Raw genomic sequence first — 17,744 nt, 5'->3', positions numbered from 1 at the left:
TCCTTGAAATGCGCTTCACTCGACTTGATTCTAGTGCCTTTCTCGCTTTTCTTTGACAGCTTTTTCATTGCTACTACCACTGTAGCCTGGGAATGCCACCATTTGGAAGCATGCCCCCAGGGTACAGTTCTCCCTTCACAAATGCTCTCTCTTTAAGAAGTAGCTGTTTGTGTAGCTTTGGGGCTCATTCTAGTACGTATAGTCTTGTTCTTTAACCTAAGTTTCAATAAAAGCACCCAATTTTCAATATTTTAATCTAAAAATGTAATTTATCTGAAATTCAACTCTCCTTGGTTATTTTTTTCAGCCAATGAAATCCCCAATTGCCCAGAACCTAAGTCCCAGATGTATTCAGTCATCTGGACACCAAATTCACTACTAGACAACCTATGCAACTCTACTCTCTACCTCTGTCCTATGTTCCTACCACACCCACCGTATACGGTACCGCCGGAACAATATTTATTTTCATCACAGCAGTGCTTTGAGTAGAAAACAGCCATTTGTTTCCTACTCTATCAAACAAACTAATCTGTTCATAATTCATGTGGATGAATGTGGAACTCTTGTCTGACTGAAAATGAAAGGTCTGTGGAGGAGATACCATTGATTTGTGTATAAACAGGTGGAGAGAGAAGTACCATGGCCTTAGCAGTTGGACAGCATCCAAATTCACTTCTTTTGCCACACTTTATACATGTAGCCTGTTAATATTAGGAAAAAATGGATCGAAGATTATTGACAATATATGTTGCCCAGTTTCGGCAGAGAGATTGATTCTAGGATTTCCATCAGTCAGGTTGCATGCAATAATAGGTATGTAATCACAAACATTTCTTTTCCCCTATAGTTATTTCACAAATCAACTTCATATCCAATTTCTCCTTTAATCCCAACATTTCAGTGATAACGATAATCATTATATCTGATTTTCATATAAGAAAAAATAGGATTCAGAGAGAAAGAAAAATGCTCAAGATCATGTAGTCATGGTGCAGTACTAGTATGGCTCAAGCCCATTTCTTCTGATTCTGTGCTGTGGACACTTTCCACTTGGTCCAGGTACTTCTCACAGTGGGTTTGGCTTTGAGATAATAGGCTGGGTGCCTTTGTGAACTAAAAGAGCTTACACTCTGTCTAGGAGGAAAGACTATGAGAGACAAGTTCTCAAATAATCCACTGTATCAGCCAGTTTATCTAATCTGCCTTGAAAATTACACTGACTATATGCCATTGACCTGCAGAAAATGGATTTTCTCTTTCCAGCTGAATCAATGAAGAACAACTTCTGCTGGCAGGAATGTAATTTATATAAAATGTCCTGAAAATGTCCATAGCCTTTGATCGAGTAAACATACTTCTAGGAATTTGCCTAAGAACATTAACAAAAATATGTACCAAAATATACAAAAGGTGTATTTACAAAGATATTACTTATAACAATGAAAACCTAAAGATAATATCCCCCAAGAGGGAATTTCTTCAATAAATATCCCTGAAGATCCATGGCCCTTTGGGGGACAACACTGGCCAGGTCTGACCCTATGACACCATGGAAAACACTAATGGTATGTGGCAGAGAAACGGGGGGTGAGGGAGCAGATCAGGGAGCTCCCAATGGAGTGCTAAGGATAGACTTTGGGGTCAGAGTGTGGCACCCCATCAGACTTGACTGGAGGACATGCCTAGAGGTCAAAAAACAGACCTTGATCTATTTACAAGATTTTCTTTCTTTTTAAACTTTTGCATTTTTTCTTTCATTTTTAAAATTAATTTATTCTTTTCTGGGGCAATGTTTCTCTTTTGTTGTTATCCTTTTGTTCTCTTTTGTCACTTTGTCTTGCTATGCCTTGTTTTTTGGTGCACATTATTATCTATGCTGATCTATCTTAATAAGATTGGCTGGATGAAAAATCTGGAGAAGAAAACAATGGGATCAATGGTTCCGGGGGGGAAATGGGAGAGGGGGAGGCGGGGGAAAGGAAAAGGCGGGTGGTGACTAACCCAGGCACAAGGGAGCAACAAGTGATCTAAAATTAGTGGCAAGGAGGGTGTGAGAGACTTAGTAGGGATTCAGCAAGGGCAATGAAAATGAGAGAAATTACTAAAACCCATATTAAGGCTGAGGATGATAGTGGGACATGAGGAAAGCAAATGGAAATAGAGGAAAGGACTAGGAGACAAAGGGTATTTATAGAAGTCTAAATACAAACATGTACATATGTAAATATATTTATGTAGGATTGTGGGGAAATAGATTTATGTACATATATTTATAGGTTTAGTATTAAGGCAACAGATGGACATTGGACCTCCATTCAAGTACTTAATTCAAGAATACTTTTTTCTATAAAAATTGGTCTACATGGAAGAAGCACACCAGTCTGTGTGACCTCTAGGTGTAGAAGGGATGAGGTACCAGACATCAAAGAACAAAAAAAAATCGTATCAGTGGGTGCCCACCTTCCCGATATGTTCACTGAAGACAAATGTGTGCATAAGCAAATGTGGTGAACAAAGCTGATGGTGCCAGGCTATCAAAAGATATAGCATCTGGGGTCTTAAAGGCTGGAAAATAAACAAGCGGCCATCTAACTCAGAAGCAACAAAGCCCAAATGAAAGAAGCACACCAACCTGTGTGACCACGAAGTATCGAAGAGATCAGGTATTAGGCATCAAAGAACCAAAAAGTCATATCACAGTAAATGAGAGGGAGTGAGGATTGGGGGACGAAACCCCATCTTTAGGCAACTGAACACCCCCCTACAGAAGGGTCGTGGGGAGGAGCCGAGCCAGTCGGCGTACAGAGTAGCAATGATGACACATACAACTTTCCTCTAGTACTTTAATGCTTCCTCCCCCCTGACTATCATGATCCCAATTTTACTTTACAAATCTGCCTAGACCAGAGGATGTACATTGGTACAGATAGGAACTGGAAACACGGGGAATCCAGGACAGATGATCCCTTCAGGACCAGTGGTGAGAGTGGAGATACCTGGAGGGTGGAGCGAAGGTTGGGTAGAAAAGGGGAACTGATTACAAGGATCTACATATAACCTCTTCCCTGGGGGCGGACTACAGAAGAGTGGGTGAAGGGAGCCATCGGAGAGTGTAAAATATGACAAAACAGTAATTTATAAATTATCACGGGTTCATGAGGGAGGGGGAGTGTGGAGGGAGGGGGGAATGAGGAGCTGATATCAGGAGCTCAAGGAGAAAGAAAATGTTTTGAGAATGATGATAACAACAAATGTACAAATGTGCTTGACACAATCGGTGTATGTATGGATTGAGATAAGAATTGTATGAGTCCCCATTAAAATGATTTTTTTAAAAGATTACCATGGGGCCCAACGACATTTTTTGATGATGAGTTTGCCCACTATCTTGTCCACTATTTTGGTTATGTTGTCAGAATATTTATGTAAATGAAAGCATCAAGGTATAAAAATGGACTGTTTGTGGACTGTCAAAAAAATATCCCCGAAGAAGGAATTTCTTCAATAAATTAAGATACATCTATTACTAGAATAATGTTTAGCACTCAAAAAGCTGTTGTAACCCAGCAAGCCCATTTTTAAGCATTTATTTTATGAGAAACAAAAACATATGCTTACATAAAATTTGTTCATGAGTATCGATACCAGAGATTTAGTCAAAATTGTCAAACAATGGAAACAACCCAAATGTCCTTCCAAGAAGAATGGATACACAAACACTGGTGCATTTATACCATGGAATATGACTCACCAAATGAAAGGAACAAGCTATTGATACGCATAAGCTCTCAAGGTGGGATAGTTCTAGAGTGTTTTCTACACTGAAGCCTCAAGCTCCCCTGAACCCCAAGTACCCACATCAATAAACCTTTCTCCCTTCCCTGTGCCAGTCCCTGGTTTCTTTCCCCGTGCTTGCTAAATCACCAATTACTGGTCTCAGAGTCCATTTCTGAATGAGTATGGCCATGACGGCTTCCATTCTCCTGTTTACTATAGCTTCACGATAAGATGACACTATCTCAGCCGTGTTCTAGGTAGGAAAAAAAGAGGATAGGAAAAAGTCAAAAGCTTTCTTTTAAGTTAGTCAGCAACTTTGAAAGAACTTACATCATAGGCCTTTAAGGTGTTGATGGAGCCAAGAGTTTATCTGTGATTCAAGAAGAGACTCTGCAAGATGCAGGCAACTATCTGTGTCCCTGGGCTTGGACAAGGAGAACTGTTGAGGCCATATGAGTAAGGAATGAGAGGAAAGGCAGAATTGAGGTCAGGATGTGGCGAACCTTGAATAGCAGGGAACATAACTTTGATATCTGTTTATAGACAGGGAAACTATGGAAAGTTTTTGAGCAAAGGGACTGGCATGTTCCAAGTGGTACTTTGGAAAAATTCATTAATGCTGTAGTAAATTCTACCTTGGTCTTGTGATCAGGAGAGACCAGTCCCTGAAAAAGGACCTCATGTTTGGTGAAGCAGAGGGGCAGCAAAAAAGGGGAAGGCCCTCAGGGAGATGATGTGACACAGTGGCTGCAACCATGGGCTCAGGCATAAGGACAAATGTGAGAATGGCGCGGGACCGGGTAGTGTTTCCTTCGCTTATGCAGAGGGTTACTATGGGTCAGAACTGACTCGATTGCACCTAACAACATACTGGATACACTGAGGAGCTAGAAGAATCTGAGGAAGTTATAATGTAACATGAGGAAGTGTTTGTATTTTGCCCCTCCACATCCACTGTCCACAAATCCTCCTATATTCTTCGTCTTGGGAGACTGACCTGCCACCTCCTAGTTTGTTGGTCTTGGTTATTAGAGAACCCTGGAAGGGTGGAGAAATGGAGAATGAGATTGAAATCTTGATTCCTCCAGCTCCTTACTACTTGCTTTCGAGGTCATTTCAGTTACCATATATACTTGAGTATAAGCTGACCCGAATATCAGCCGAGGCACCTAATTTTTCCACAAAAGCTGCATTAGAAATGTGCTGAAAAATTCAACTTATACACGAGTATATATGGTAATCCTCTACCCATTGAACAGTTGTATTCTGGTTCTCTCTTGTCTCTCTCCTGTCTATCCCACCTATTGCTGGTTTCCAGTATTGGTGTACATTCTTTCTCTCTCTCTCTCTCTCTCTCTCTCTCTCTCTCTCTCTCTCTCTCTCTCTCTCTCTCTCTCTCTCTCTCTCTCTCTCTCTCTCTCTTTGTCTCTCTCTCTCATCACAGGGTCACAGGATGGTTTTCTCCCCACATCCTCAGAATGAGAGGTAGTCCTGGGCCCCTATTGTTATTAATACTATCCCTTGTGGTTTCCCTATAGTGCAAACACACCATTGTCAGCAGCTTCCTAACTAAGCATTCTTCAAATTACCCGATTTGAATGTGCCATCTGTTTTCTGCCAGGACGTGACGGTTTCAGTCTTCCTATAATATATGAGTCTTCTAAAAACAGATCCCATTTATTCAGTAATAAGGTCCTTAGGGCATGGGACACGTTAGGACCTCTTTCCCTACCGCACCCTACCCCCCCCCAACACACAAATACCTAGCACATTATGTGTGTTCAGTAATTACCAGTTGAATGAGTTTAAAGCTAAAATACTAGATGTGCTCATTGGAAAATACCCTCAGAGACTAACATTAAGTGCACAAAGGCAGTAGTTGTTGCCTGTCTTATTTGCTGCTATCTATAACATCAGCACTTGGTACCATGCCTATCTCCTAGCAGGTGCTCTGCAGATAGATAGATAGATAGATAGATAGATAGATAGATAGATAGATAGATAGATAGATAGATAGATAGGATTGCATAATGAGTGAAGAGATGTTAGTATTGTTTTGTGTCTTTAGGGATTGGGCTCCCTTTATCAGGGAAAATAGGTCTCATCTGGGCTCTTGTGAAATTAGTTTCTTTGAATTGATCAGATGATTTCTTTTAAGTATTTAGAACAGGACTGGCTGTGGAGATTACGGATCATAGGGAGGCAGATTTTGACCAGAATAAAAGGACACTGTTTATAATTATCAGGAAAGCTGGGGGAAATCAAAAGAGCCCCTCTAGGAGGTGGCGATTTCTCTGACAATGAAGCTTTTCAAGCATCTCCTGGAAGAGAATTTGGTGGAAATGGTGTAGAGGGTGCATTTAGATATCGTGTAGAGAATGTGGGCTCGGTGACTTTCAATCCCTTTCAAGAGTTATTTACCTCCTCAGTTGGTTGGACCATATTTATAGAGTGCCTCTTATGTACCACACATGATAAAACCGAAAGGCTCCAGGCCGTGGTTATAATTCTGACCGAGTTCTTTACTAACTGCATGCCCTGGGTGAGTGTCCTGAACATTTCGGAGCCTCCATTTCTTCGTATAGGATAATAGAATGAGGATCCCTGGTGGTGCAATGTTAAGCGCTCAGCTGCTACCGGAAATGTTAGCTGGTTCCAACCTACCCAGTGACACACTGTGGGAGAAACATCTGGGGAGCTGCTCTGCTCCCATAGCGACCATCGTCGAAGAAATCCAAGGGGGCCCTTCCGCTGTGCTACATCGGGTCACTCGGAGTCAGCACTGATAAAAGGACATGACCTCAAAAAGGGGAACTGTTCTTTCGTTAAAGAACTTAACTAAAAGAAGTTAAAGTTCACTACAGTTAAAGTTCTTTAGTCAAAGAACTCTTGCCTTCCAGGAGACCCGAGTGCCTCCCCAGTCAATGCACGCCATGCACAGCCAACAAACATTTTGTCAGTGGAGGCCCTTGTGTGGCAGAGCAGGTTTCAGCAGAGCTTCCAAACGAAAGACAAAAGGCCTAAAACTCAACTCTCAACAGTCAGGCAATGAACATCCTCTAGATTACAATAGTGGAAGCTGTGAGCAGCCGTGAAGATGGTGCTGGAGCAGGCAATGTTTCATTCCCATCCCATGGTGCCTGGGATGGCTATGCGTTTGGGACAGCAACCCCAGCATGACCTCATAGAATGTGTGGGACCATCACATTAAGGAACAAACGGTACATTGTGGCCAGGCGACGCCTGGATTTTCTCCTTTCTTCATTCTCTGAATCATCTGATTTCTTGTTGAGTAATAGACCAAAATGAGATTCTATTACTTACTGACTTCAGACCTTAGACATGCTATTGATTTCATTTGATCTCAGTGGTTTTTATCATCTGCAAAATCAAAATAATATTACCACAAAATAGATCATTATGAGGATCAATTAAGTCATGTTCCAGGCCCATAAGAGGTTTTTAAATAACTTCTTGTCCTTTCCCTCCCTGTTCCTTCAGCTCAAGCATTCTCAACGGGGCCATTGACTTCCCACTGCTAACCTTGCAGTTAACAGCCCAATGCGTGACCACAAGGCCACCAAGCACCCTGTACATACTCAGAGAGAGATTGCAGCTGTGCTATTAAAATGCATGGAGGTTCAACCATAAGGAGAGAAAAATCCCAAAAAACCCTTTTGGGGTCAATAGCGAGAAAAGGGTTGTGAGAATGCCACTCCCAAATAAAAGTCCAATATAGCATGTGTCCATAGCAGCTTCGTGGCTTGGCATTCTACTGCAGAGGCAAGTGCCGGCAGTGAGAAGACACTCACCAATGTCTGAACCCAGAGATCAGTATTCTCTCCTGCCTGTGGTAAATAATATACTATGTATTTCTTCTAACCTGCCCCACTTAAAAAATCAAACTGTTATTGAACTCCAAGTGCACACACACACACACACACACACGGAGAAAAGTAGAAAGATTAATAAATGTATTGAGGTCTGAATTCCTGAGAGAATTCCTGAGAGTGCTCTTTTGGCATGGTTTAACTAATATTAGCATTCTTTTAAAGTTTCTGGTAAGGCCCCTGTGTCGTTCAAAATATACCTCAACACCGGGGGTGCATGGCTTGGCTTTGTGTGTTCATCATGCATTAAAAAGTAGTTCGAATAGGAACTTTCCCTAAATACTGTGACCTGCGTTGATGATTTTCAAAACCACCTTGGGCGCAACATTGAATCCTGTCATCTCAAGGGAGGAAAAGCATTTGAAGGGAGAACTGCGCCCCTTTCTTACTCCTAATGACACGCTATGTCTATAGCGCAAGGGGGCATCGAGAGGTTGGTGGTGGAATAAATAAACTCATGTGTAGTTTGCTATTTAAATTCTGTTGACAATACCCCCTGGTGCTGGTCTGGTATGACAATAGATGATTTTTGCCCTGGAGAATCTGAGTCACAGAGCTGCCTGGGAATTAGAAGAAGCAGTTATAAAAACATCTGTATGAGAACATACCAAAGGATAGCATGGTGTCATAAAAACTACTGGTATTTGCCCAAAAATCCCACTTCTGATGGCTACTAAAAATGACCACGTCCGGCGTAAAAGCTTTGTGTGTGTCCCTTCCGAAGGCGACCTTTGTGAATGATGGCAAGCTTCTGCTGGCACCCTGAGATAAGAAACGGCAGTCGCTGGCGTCAGCACTATTGCCAGAAATGACTTGATAATGTGGGGGTGCAAGTGAGAAGTCCCCAACATTTCATCAACTTGTAAATAGAAGCAAAGCCAGAATCATCCGGCAGCTCTAAACAGAGTTACCCCGCAACCCATTATCAGTCTCTTGAAAAGTAGTCCTGAAGCCTGTGTGTTAATTCTGAAGCATGGAGTTCTAGTGTGTGTGGACATGGGGACCCTGGAGCAGACCAAGGTGGGAGTGTTGTTATATTGTCTTTTTATAGCACCAAGGCAAGAGTTTAACAGCTAGGGCTTCAGATGATGGCTGCTAAGCAGTTGCTTAGGTAAATGTATGACCTGTAAGTCAAAGGGGGGGGGGGCACATCTTATGGGGAAGGAAAAAAAATGAAGGCACTGAACTCCACCTTTTGACCTATTTGATAACCTTACCATTACGACAGACAGGAGGCTTTGTTTGCATTTCAGGAAACACAACGAACAATCAAAAATTCCTGTGGTAAATGCATAAAAGTTCACCCTGGTCTTTTCAGGCTCCTTTTTGATTAAAAAAAAATCTTTCTTTTCAATGTTTTAGTTCAAAAATATTCTGATGAACCCTCTGGCATTTTTCATTATGGTGATTTTATTTCCCCTTTCCTTGAATATTTAATGATGCAAAATCAACTATCGATATTCTCTGAGGGTCTTTCTTAGAGAATTCTATTAGCAACAATTTGTGTCCTCTTGCTCAAAATCCCTGCCTGAAGCTTGTTGCTTTCAGACTGAGAAGCCCTGAACCAGGACACGCACCCGCTAGTTCTTCTTTCTTTGAGAAACCTCCGAATGACAGTGGAATTCCAGGTCAACTCTGTTTCTACCAGAGGACATTCCCAGCATCCATCCAATCAGAAAGTATTTCTGGACTATTAGAATAATAAAGAACTGGAAGGGAATGATGGGCGAAATTGTGCCACCCCTGAGTCTATAGAGACCTTTAAGAAAAGAATAAACATGCCTTTTTCTGTTCGGCCATTCACAGGCTTGGCATTCACAGCCAGGGAAGGCTGGACCAAAGGCTCTCCAGCTCCCATCTTCCTTTTATGATGCTGAAATTTCAAGAGGAGGGTGTGCTGAGCAGCCAGGTGCTATGATTTCTGGCTCTCCACCTTGTCTCCTGCTAGAGAGGGCTTGAGGCTTAGATTTCCATAACATCAGATTCTGGCCAGGCAGGTCAGTGAGTCCAGCCCACATCCTTAAATCAGGTCTTATTTACTCTCTAAACTAATCTGGGCAGGAGAGCTCTAACCTACAGGAGAAAAAAAACCATGGAGCAGAAGCCTGCAGGGAGTTGATAGAGAGGAAAGGGGGGAAGAAGAGAGGTCGGTGAGAAGGAAGAAGGAGGAACAGGAAAAGAGGTCCAGAGAGAGATCGGAAGTGGAGTATGTGTGTGTGTGTGTGTGTGTGTGTGTGTGTGTTGGAGGGGTTGTTCTCTCTTATAACAGCATATTTTCATATTCAAAAGTCTGTCTGCCAAAATCTTAAAGCATAATTAGTGGCTAAACACAAATCCCTTTTCTGTATCTTCCGAAAGACATGTTGCCAAGACAGAAAGGCAGCATGCCTTGTTAAAAGGTTGGGTGAGTCCATTCCTCTATGCCTCTATATAAAACCAAGAATCTGTACTTTCATTACCCTTAAATTGTCTGGCAGTGGCGGAAGTTAACTTTTATTAGCAGCTCTTCTTTCATATTATACAGTGTAGTCAGGGATATCTTAGCTTCAACATTTTCTTACATTTCAGTATACAGTGGAGTGAATTTACTGGGAGACTAATTTGGAAGGGAGATTTTCATGGGAGAAAATAATGGTCAGCATCAGCTGTACTTCAAAATTGCTGTTCACTTGGATGAAAATTCAGGGGGAAATGCTCGTTCATGTGAAATTCTTAGATCTAATAAGAATGCTTGGTTTTTTATACATGATGACAATCTATGTTCTTGTTTTTGCTTTCCATAAGTCCAGTGCCTTCAAACTCTATTCAGGAGCAAGGTTTTATTGTTGGGGAAATGGTAGTGTGCCCCCTAAATATGATTATTTTGTCTTGAAGAAAGGAAAAAATAAATCAGATTAAACAGTTATATAAAAGGTATTTTTAGGGGTTCGGTTTTAGCAAAGCAAAGTCCTACAATTTACAGGTTGAAAAGCAGTTTAAAGGTGATGGATGTGACTAATACACAATGAAGTCATTATAAAACAAATTCCCAGTATGTGAAATTTAATTTTGCCTATAGGATTCATCACTCATCACAAAAGTTTTATTACACTCTGGTACCGGGTGCCCGTTCTCTCACCATTTGCTTATCTTTGCTAATAAGATCATGCTGGTCAGCTGACATTTGGAGGCACCAATTAAACATATAATCAGTCAATGAAATTGGATTCTGTTTGAACCAAATAAAGAGAAAAACACGCATACCAGAGTGATAAGTGTAGTACTTTAGCGCCAATAACTTAGGATGTAAATATATCACAGAGGGATATTTCAGCAGCTAACCTAATAAAAACCCAGTCAATCAAACAGTAAGAGATATTGTGAAGCCACAACAGGAAGTGTTATAAGAAAAGTGGCCAATGGGGACATAGAAGGGACAGCCAGGCAGGCTGTTCTTTTCATTTCTTAGCTGTTCGATAGGTTTAGCAATAGAATGGGTTGGTGTTGGGAATTTTTTTTCCCTCCTTCTTTTTCTTTGCATTTATCTTTGTGCCTGAATGAGTTCAATTTCACTTAGATGAGGACAGAAATTTTAGAACAGCAGGTTAATCTGTCCTGTCTTCACGGGTAACTGAGCAAACAGTGTAAAATTGTAATTCTGAAGATTAATGTTGTCTTTCCGGTTTGCAGTGAACTTGACCTCTTTTCTTTTCTTTTTTTCTTTTTCTTTCCCCCCATTTCAGCTTCTGTCCACGGTCCCTGGGAGAGAGCCATCTCACCAAACAAAGTGCCCTACTATATCAAGTAAGTCCAAAGAATCACATTCTTAAAGAAGCATTTATTGTGGCTAATCTGTCTTTGCACAAATGAATTTATTTTCGAAACCCGATGTTAGCCTGGCCTACAATACCTATTTCTTTCTTCCCCGTGGAAGCTTGGATCATAAACTCCTGCTAAAATTACTACTGAAAATTTGCTGATGCCATAAAGAACAGCCTTTAAGGAAAAAAAATCCATTTAAAATCGCATTTGTGGTGTGTTTCAAGGTGAGGGGAGAGGGCCAGATTCTTCACCACAGAATGGAACGCTCCTGATGATAGTGCTAATAGAGGGAGTAAATATTTGCAGGAACAATTTCATTTATTTAGATGTCTTTCTCATCACATTTCTGCTTCAAACAGCAATGGACTATTGGTAGTGCTATATGTGCACGAGTAGTTTGAAGTGACTAATTACTTCATGTGCCCCAAAGGCAGGCAGGCAGCAGCATTCATGTGTCTTGTGGATCAGTCTAGAGCAGTGGTTCTCAGCCTTCCTCCTGCCATGACCCTGTCATACAGTTCCTCAGGTTGTGGTGACCCCCCCAACCATAATATTATTTTCATTGCTACTTTATAACTGCAATTTTGCTACTGTTATGAATCGTCATGTAAATATCGGATAGTCAGGTTATATTTTTATTGTTACAAATTAAAGATAATTAAAGCATAGTGATGAATCAAAAAAACTATATATAATTATATATTGTGAAATATTTAGTCTAATGACAAATCAATGTCATTTTGTCTTGAAGCATGGTGTACTCGTATGGGGCCATATCTGCATGTGGGCAACCCGCCTGAACACGGATAGAGGAGGGGTGTCTTGGTTCCTAAGACCATGGGAAATATGTCTTTTCCCATGGTCTTAGGCGACCCCTGTACACAGGGGTCGTTTGACCCCCAAAGGGGTCCAACCCACAGGTTGAGAACTGCTGGTCTAGAGTAATGTGTCCCAAAGTGGGTGCTGGGGGTGGGGAGGCACTGAAATGACACAGGGAGGCAGCAGAAACAATGCCGCCACTTTATACTGGATTCCTGGCTATACTGTACTACGGACGTTTTTAATTGCCAAGACAGTAGCTATCTATGGTCTATAGCAGAGGTCAACAAACTTTTGAGAGAAAAACGTCATTTGTGTCCCTCACAGCCATCCAAAAACTGTTCAAGAGCCATAAATATATTATGATGAACAAATGAAATCACCATTATCTGAATACTATCCTTTTAAAGTGTTCAGTTTCACTTCTGAGCTGCGAGCCGCAGTTTGCCAACCCCGGGTCTAGAGCACTCTGTATTTGTCACCTAACAACAACAAAACACAACTATTTCCTGGGGCCCATTTTTGCCAATCAGAGGACTAGTAATTCTTCCTATAACCAACTAGGACTTTTCTTTATTCCCTTGAAATACCTTCTGAAAGATGAGGCACGGAATGTCAATTACTATACATTGAGTTGACATAGAGTACTGGTGATACTTCAACAGTCTCTGGTCGGGTGTGCAATAAAGTCTAACTTCAATTTAACTTAGAAGGGCTACTCTCCCAAAGAACAGTTACAATTAATTGAGTTCCTGACGTAGTCTGAAAAACTACCTGAAGCTTTGAACTTGCTTGTGCCATAAATCTGACTACAAATATTAAATGCTGCCCTAGTTTTGTTTGTTTTTTCCCCAAACTGCCATCTTTCAGGCAGTCCGCTTTGATCCTTCTAATGCCCACCTATTTTTCACCATTCCTTTCCAAAGCAATAAGAGTGGTTCTAGATCTTCATTACGACAGTTCTCCAATAATTTGATTTCATGCCTCGGAGTTGGTGAACTCTGAAGAATGGGAGTGAGGGGATTCCTGCTTTGTAAGGAAAGACACCTCCTTTAGGAAATCACTCACCCTTTTTCTTTCTTTCTTTCTTTGTTAAAAAAATCCTTTTATCGGGGCCTCTCAGGGCTCTTATAACAATCCGTACATCAATTGTATCAAGCACATCTGTGCATATGTTGCCTTCCTCAGTTTCAAAGCATTTTCGTTCGACTTGAGCCCTTGCTCCTCTTTTGTTTCTCCCTCCCCCACCCTCATGCACCCTTGATAAATGATAAATTATTGTTATCTTCATATCTTACACTGTCTGCTCTCCCCTTTCACCCATTTTCCTGTTGTTCTCCAACCCCGGTGGGAGGGGGTTGTTCTATGGTGATCATTGTGATCAGTTCCCCCTTCTCCTCCTTCTCCGTCACCTTCCCCCTACTCTCATGGTATCACTACTCCTATTGCTGTTCCTAAGGGGTTAACTGTCCTGGATTCTGTGTGTAGAGGGCTCTTTTATCTATACCAATGAACATGCTCCGGTCTAGCCAGATTTGTAAGGTAGAACTGGGTCATGATAGTGGGGTGGGGGGAGAAAGCGTTAAAGAATCAGAAGAATGTTGTGGGTTTTGTCGTTACACTTTATCTTATTTAATTTTTCCAGGTAAGGTATCTCTTAACTGTAGGAAATTTCCTTTAACATACTTTCATCTTGCTTTTTGATACTCCCTTTTTATTGTAATGTGTCATTCATTAATCTAGTCCCAAAGAATTACATGCCCTAAATGTTTATTGAAAGTCATGTTTTACTAAATAATATGTTGGTTTAGACATGCATTACATTACTTTACTTCCACTGTGTATTTTATCGAACATTTTTTCTTCTAAACAGTCATACTGCCATATGGTCCACATATCATACAATTTGATAGTACCATCTAATCAAGAAGAGCTGCACAATCATCACCACAATCAATTTTAGGACATTTTCTTCTTTCTTGTACTCGTTATTAGTTCCCCACCCACCCCCCCATAACCTCCCTGTCATACCTGCTGGAAAGCACTAATCCAGTTACTGTCTCTTTAGATTTCCCTATTTTGTATTTCATATAGTATTTTATATTTCAGAAAAAAACATATAAAGTCAATCAACCAAGAAAGTAACAAGAATAACCAAGTAAAAAGCGGGCGGGGGGGAAACGACAAACAAAAAAGTGGAAATTATTAAAAATGAGAGCCAATTTAAAATTTTCATGGGGCAAGTTTTAGGTTTATGGAACAATTTTAAATGTTTATAGAACAATTTCTTTCAAAGTCTTCATCTTCATACACATCAGTCTCTGCATCATTTAAAGCCCATCATTCTCATCTTGGGTGAAAGGGCTTGTGACCTGCTTCTCTTTTTTTTAACCTGTTTCTAAGCACTTGTGGTATCTAATCCCTCCATGAACTGAAATAAATGTTATTTTTCTCCTTTTGTAGATAAGATCTTTAGGATCACCTGAAAATAACAATAATAATATATCCAATAGAATCATGGTAACTTTAAGCCATCGTTTTCCAAATTAGTATCTCTTGCAAGCTTATTAAGGGTCTCCCAGTGATTCCTAAAATCCCTGAGCCCCAGTGCCCATTCCTAAACTTTGTCTTCTCCTCTGCCATGGTACACCTAGAAAAAGAGATCACAGAGCATTTTTGTGGGGAAGTGCAAAATCAATGCAGTCCAAAAAAAAATGAAAAGAAGTTCCACAAAGGCAGTGATGTCCTCCTCATCACCAACCACCCCACAACCCAATATATTAGCCTCTTAACACTTCGCAGTGGAATTAGAGAGGAGCTACGTGTCCATTTGCCCAAGACTCCTTTGTATATTTGAAGATCAAAGTAGTGGTATTGGTAAGGCCACCAGTCTGGGAGCAAGAAAACTTAAATTCTAATCCCAACTCGGTCATTCCTTGACTCTGGGACCTGAGGCACCTCATTTGACCTATACAAACTTTTGTTTCTCTTTCAGACATTGAGTTGAACTAACATGAGGTCTTTGCTAGCTCCAAGACTCATTGAATATGGCTCATTCTGTGGTCTTCTCTGATTTTAAAAATGTGATATCTGTGCACCCCCCCCCTCCACACACACACACACACCTTATCTTTATTTTTTAAATTAGTCGTTTTCATTTTTAATGTAATATGCATTAGTACTACACTTTATCCATTGTTTAATTACCTTTGGATATGCCCTCTCACCCCACTGCTCTTTCTCCAGGCACCACTTTCAACAATGACATCTTGGTGTATAGTGTAGGAGTAGTCTTTCTGGTGCAATGGTAGAGGACATACAAGAGGAGGTAGGACAGGTGAGTATGGAGACCTTAAAACCTCCAAAACGATCAGTTCCTTGGAATGAGGAATGGCATAATTTATCAGAGATTTCTTTGAGATGTTATGAGGAGGAGCAATTCTCTCTACAATTGTAATCTATTTGAAACTAGGGAGTCTGTCATTGTTTTTAAAAATCATTTTATTCGGGCTCGGACAACTCTTATCACAATCCATACATACATCCATAAATACCGCTAAAATGGAAAACTCTAATGCTTGTATACAGAGAGCACATATTCATATAGAGCATATAAATTGTCAACGAACAGTATAATGCTTTTTTCTAATTTTTTATTGTGTATGGGGTGAAGGTTCCTGGAGCAAGTCAGTTTGCCATTCCGTGATTCCTACACATTTTATTTCATGTCATTGATTGCCATTTTCATAAGACAACACCATTGACCCCACTTCTGCCTTGCGCTCCCCATTTCTAGCCATTCTTTCTTCTGAACATTGTCCTGGGGCAAATGCTGTCCTATAATTTATGAGAATGCTTGGCTGGTCTAAGGATTCCATAAGTCCTTAGTTCTATTGCTCACCTTATAGACCTATTGTTTGTCTAAAAATTGTACCAAAGGGTTAAGTTCATTTTCAGGTATGAAGGATGACCCAGGATCATAGTCTCTGGGGTTCTCCCAGTCTTCTTCAGATTAGTAAGTCCAGTCTCTTTTTGTGACTTTATATTTTTCCCCATAATTTTTCCTACTCTACCCAGGACCTTCTAATGTGATCCTCTTCAGAGTAGTTGGTATTAGTAACCAGGCACCATCTAGTTCCTCTGGTCTCAGGGTTTGGTGGGCCTAAGATTTGAATGGTTCATAAGTCTGTTGAACTAATTTTTTTCCATGTATCTTTGCTTTTCCTCACTCTTTTCTGCTGTGGACCTGGAAAAACCAATAGTTGCAGCTTAGATGGCCACCTGCAAACTTTTGAGACCCCAGTAACTACTTATCAAAGTAGAATGTAGAGCAGTTGTGTGTGTGTGTGTGTGTGTGTGTGTAACATTTTATTGTGGTTTGGCTAAAAACTGACAGAGCAAATTAGTTTTCTATTCAACAATTCATACACATTTTTTTTTTCATGACATTAGTTGCTCTACCCTCAATGTAACAGCGTTTTTTTCCTACTTCTTTCCTTGGATTGCCCATTATCTGTTCAACTTTTTTTTTACATGCAGTACTCAAGAAGTAGTTCATGTCCAAAGGAGTGTCCTATTTTTTCCCTCCTGAATATTTTCAAAGTTGTGTCCACTGAAGTAGAGGTTGTCTAATAACCTTGGACTGTCCTTTTCTGCGCTCTCAATTCCAGGCATGTTTCTATAGCCGCCTATTGTGTTTGAATTGTTCCCAACTTTCTGGTGGTCCCTGCTTAGCAGAAAGCAATTAAAAACCTTCCTGGATGAAGCCAACCATCACTTCTGACAACATCCTTCTTACTGCTGCTTTATCTGCTGCCAAAGTTGCTGCTCTCGGGTCTGACTCTTGAGTCTTCTGTGACTTCCACTTGAATGCCTCTATTGGTGCAAGTGTTTGACTCTAGGCGTGGAAGGGTGGCCATCTGTCAAGACTTCCCTTTTGTACTTGTGTCCCCCTGTTTCCTGTTGGTCTCCTTGGTTTAAACTCAAGGATCTTGCTCTGATTTTTAGTACCCGGACTCCTCAGTAGCGTGTGAGTTTTGACTTCCTCTTTCCTACTGTATTGGCTCAATTGTTACGGTCTGGGTAATTTTTCAGAATCCAAATCCCTCCCATGAGCAAACCATATTGTACTCTATTCTTGATCCAGCTCCCTCTTGTTTGTTCCAGGAGTTGCTCTAATTCAATTTTTGGTTAGTTTATTTGTTCTTTGATTTACTGATCGCTATTCTCCTACCTGTAATGATATAAAGGAAACAGTGGTTATATCTATCTTTAACAGCTATCAACAAGCTAATTATCTCTATTGGCTGGTTTACAGTGTACATATTTTCTATTATAAATAACACTGTACTATGATATCCAACTCATAAAACGTTCTCCTCTTGTACATTACTAATGCCTCACTGTCAATCTTCTGGCATTCCGTTGGAACATAGGTTGAAAGTAGTGGCCTTC

General features: G+C 40.7%; 1 protein-coding gene across 3 annotated transcripts in view; it reads left to right on the top strand.

Annotated features, from left to right (window-relative positions):
- Nucleotides 1–17,744, top strand: part of DMD (dystrophin) — a 730,751-nt gene that overhangs the window by 476,311 nt on the left and 236,696 nt on the right. For all 3 annotated transcript variants that reach the window (XM_075538193.1, XM_075538191.1, XM_075538194.1), the window contains exon 12: nucleotides 11,393–11,453. In XM_075538193.1, the coding sequence (XP_075394308.1) occupies nucleotides 11,393–11,453 (61 nt within the window). The remainder of the gene's footprint in view (nucleotides 1–11,392; nucleotides 11,454–17,744) is intronic.

The sequence above is a fragment of the Tenrec ecaudatus genome, chromosome X, assembly GCF_050624435.1.
Source record: "Tenrec ecaudatus isolate mTenEca1 chromosome X, mTenEca1.hap1, whole genome shotgun sequence".
Taxonomy (NCBI): Eukaryota; Metazoa; Chordata; class Mammalia; order Afrosoricida; family Tenrecidae; genus Tenrec; species Tenrec ecaudatus.
The sequence above is the reverse complement of the archived record's forward strand: the minus strand, read 5'-3'. Positions and strand labels throughout refer to the sequence as shown.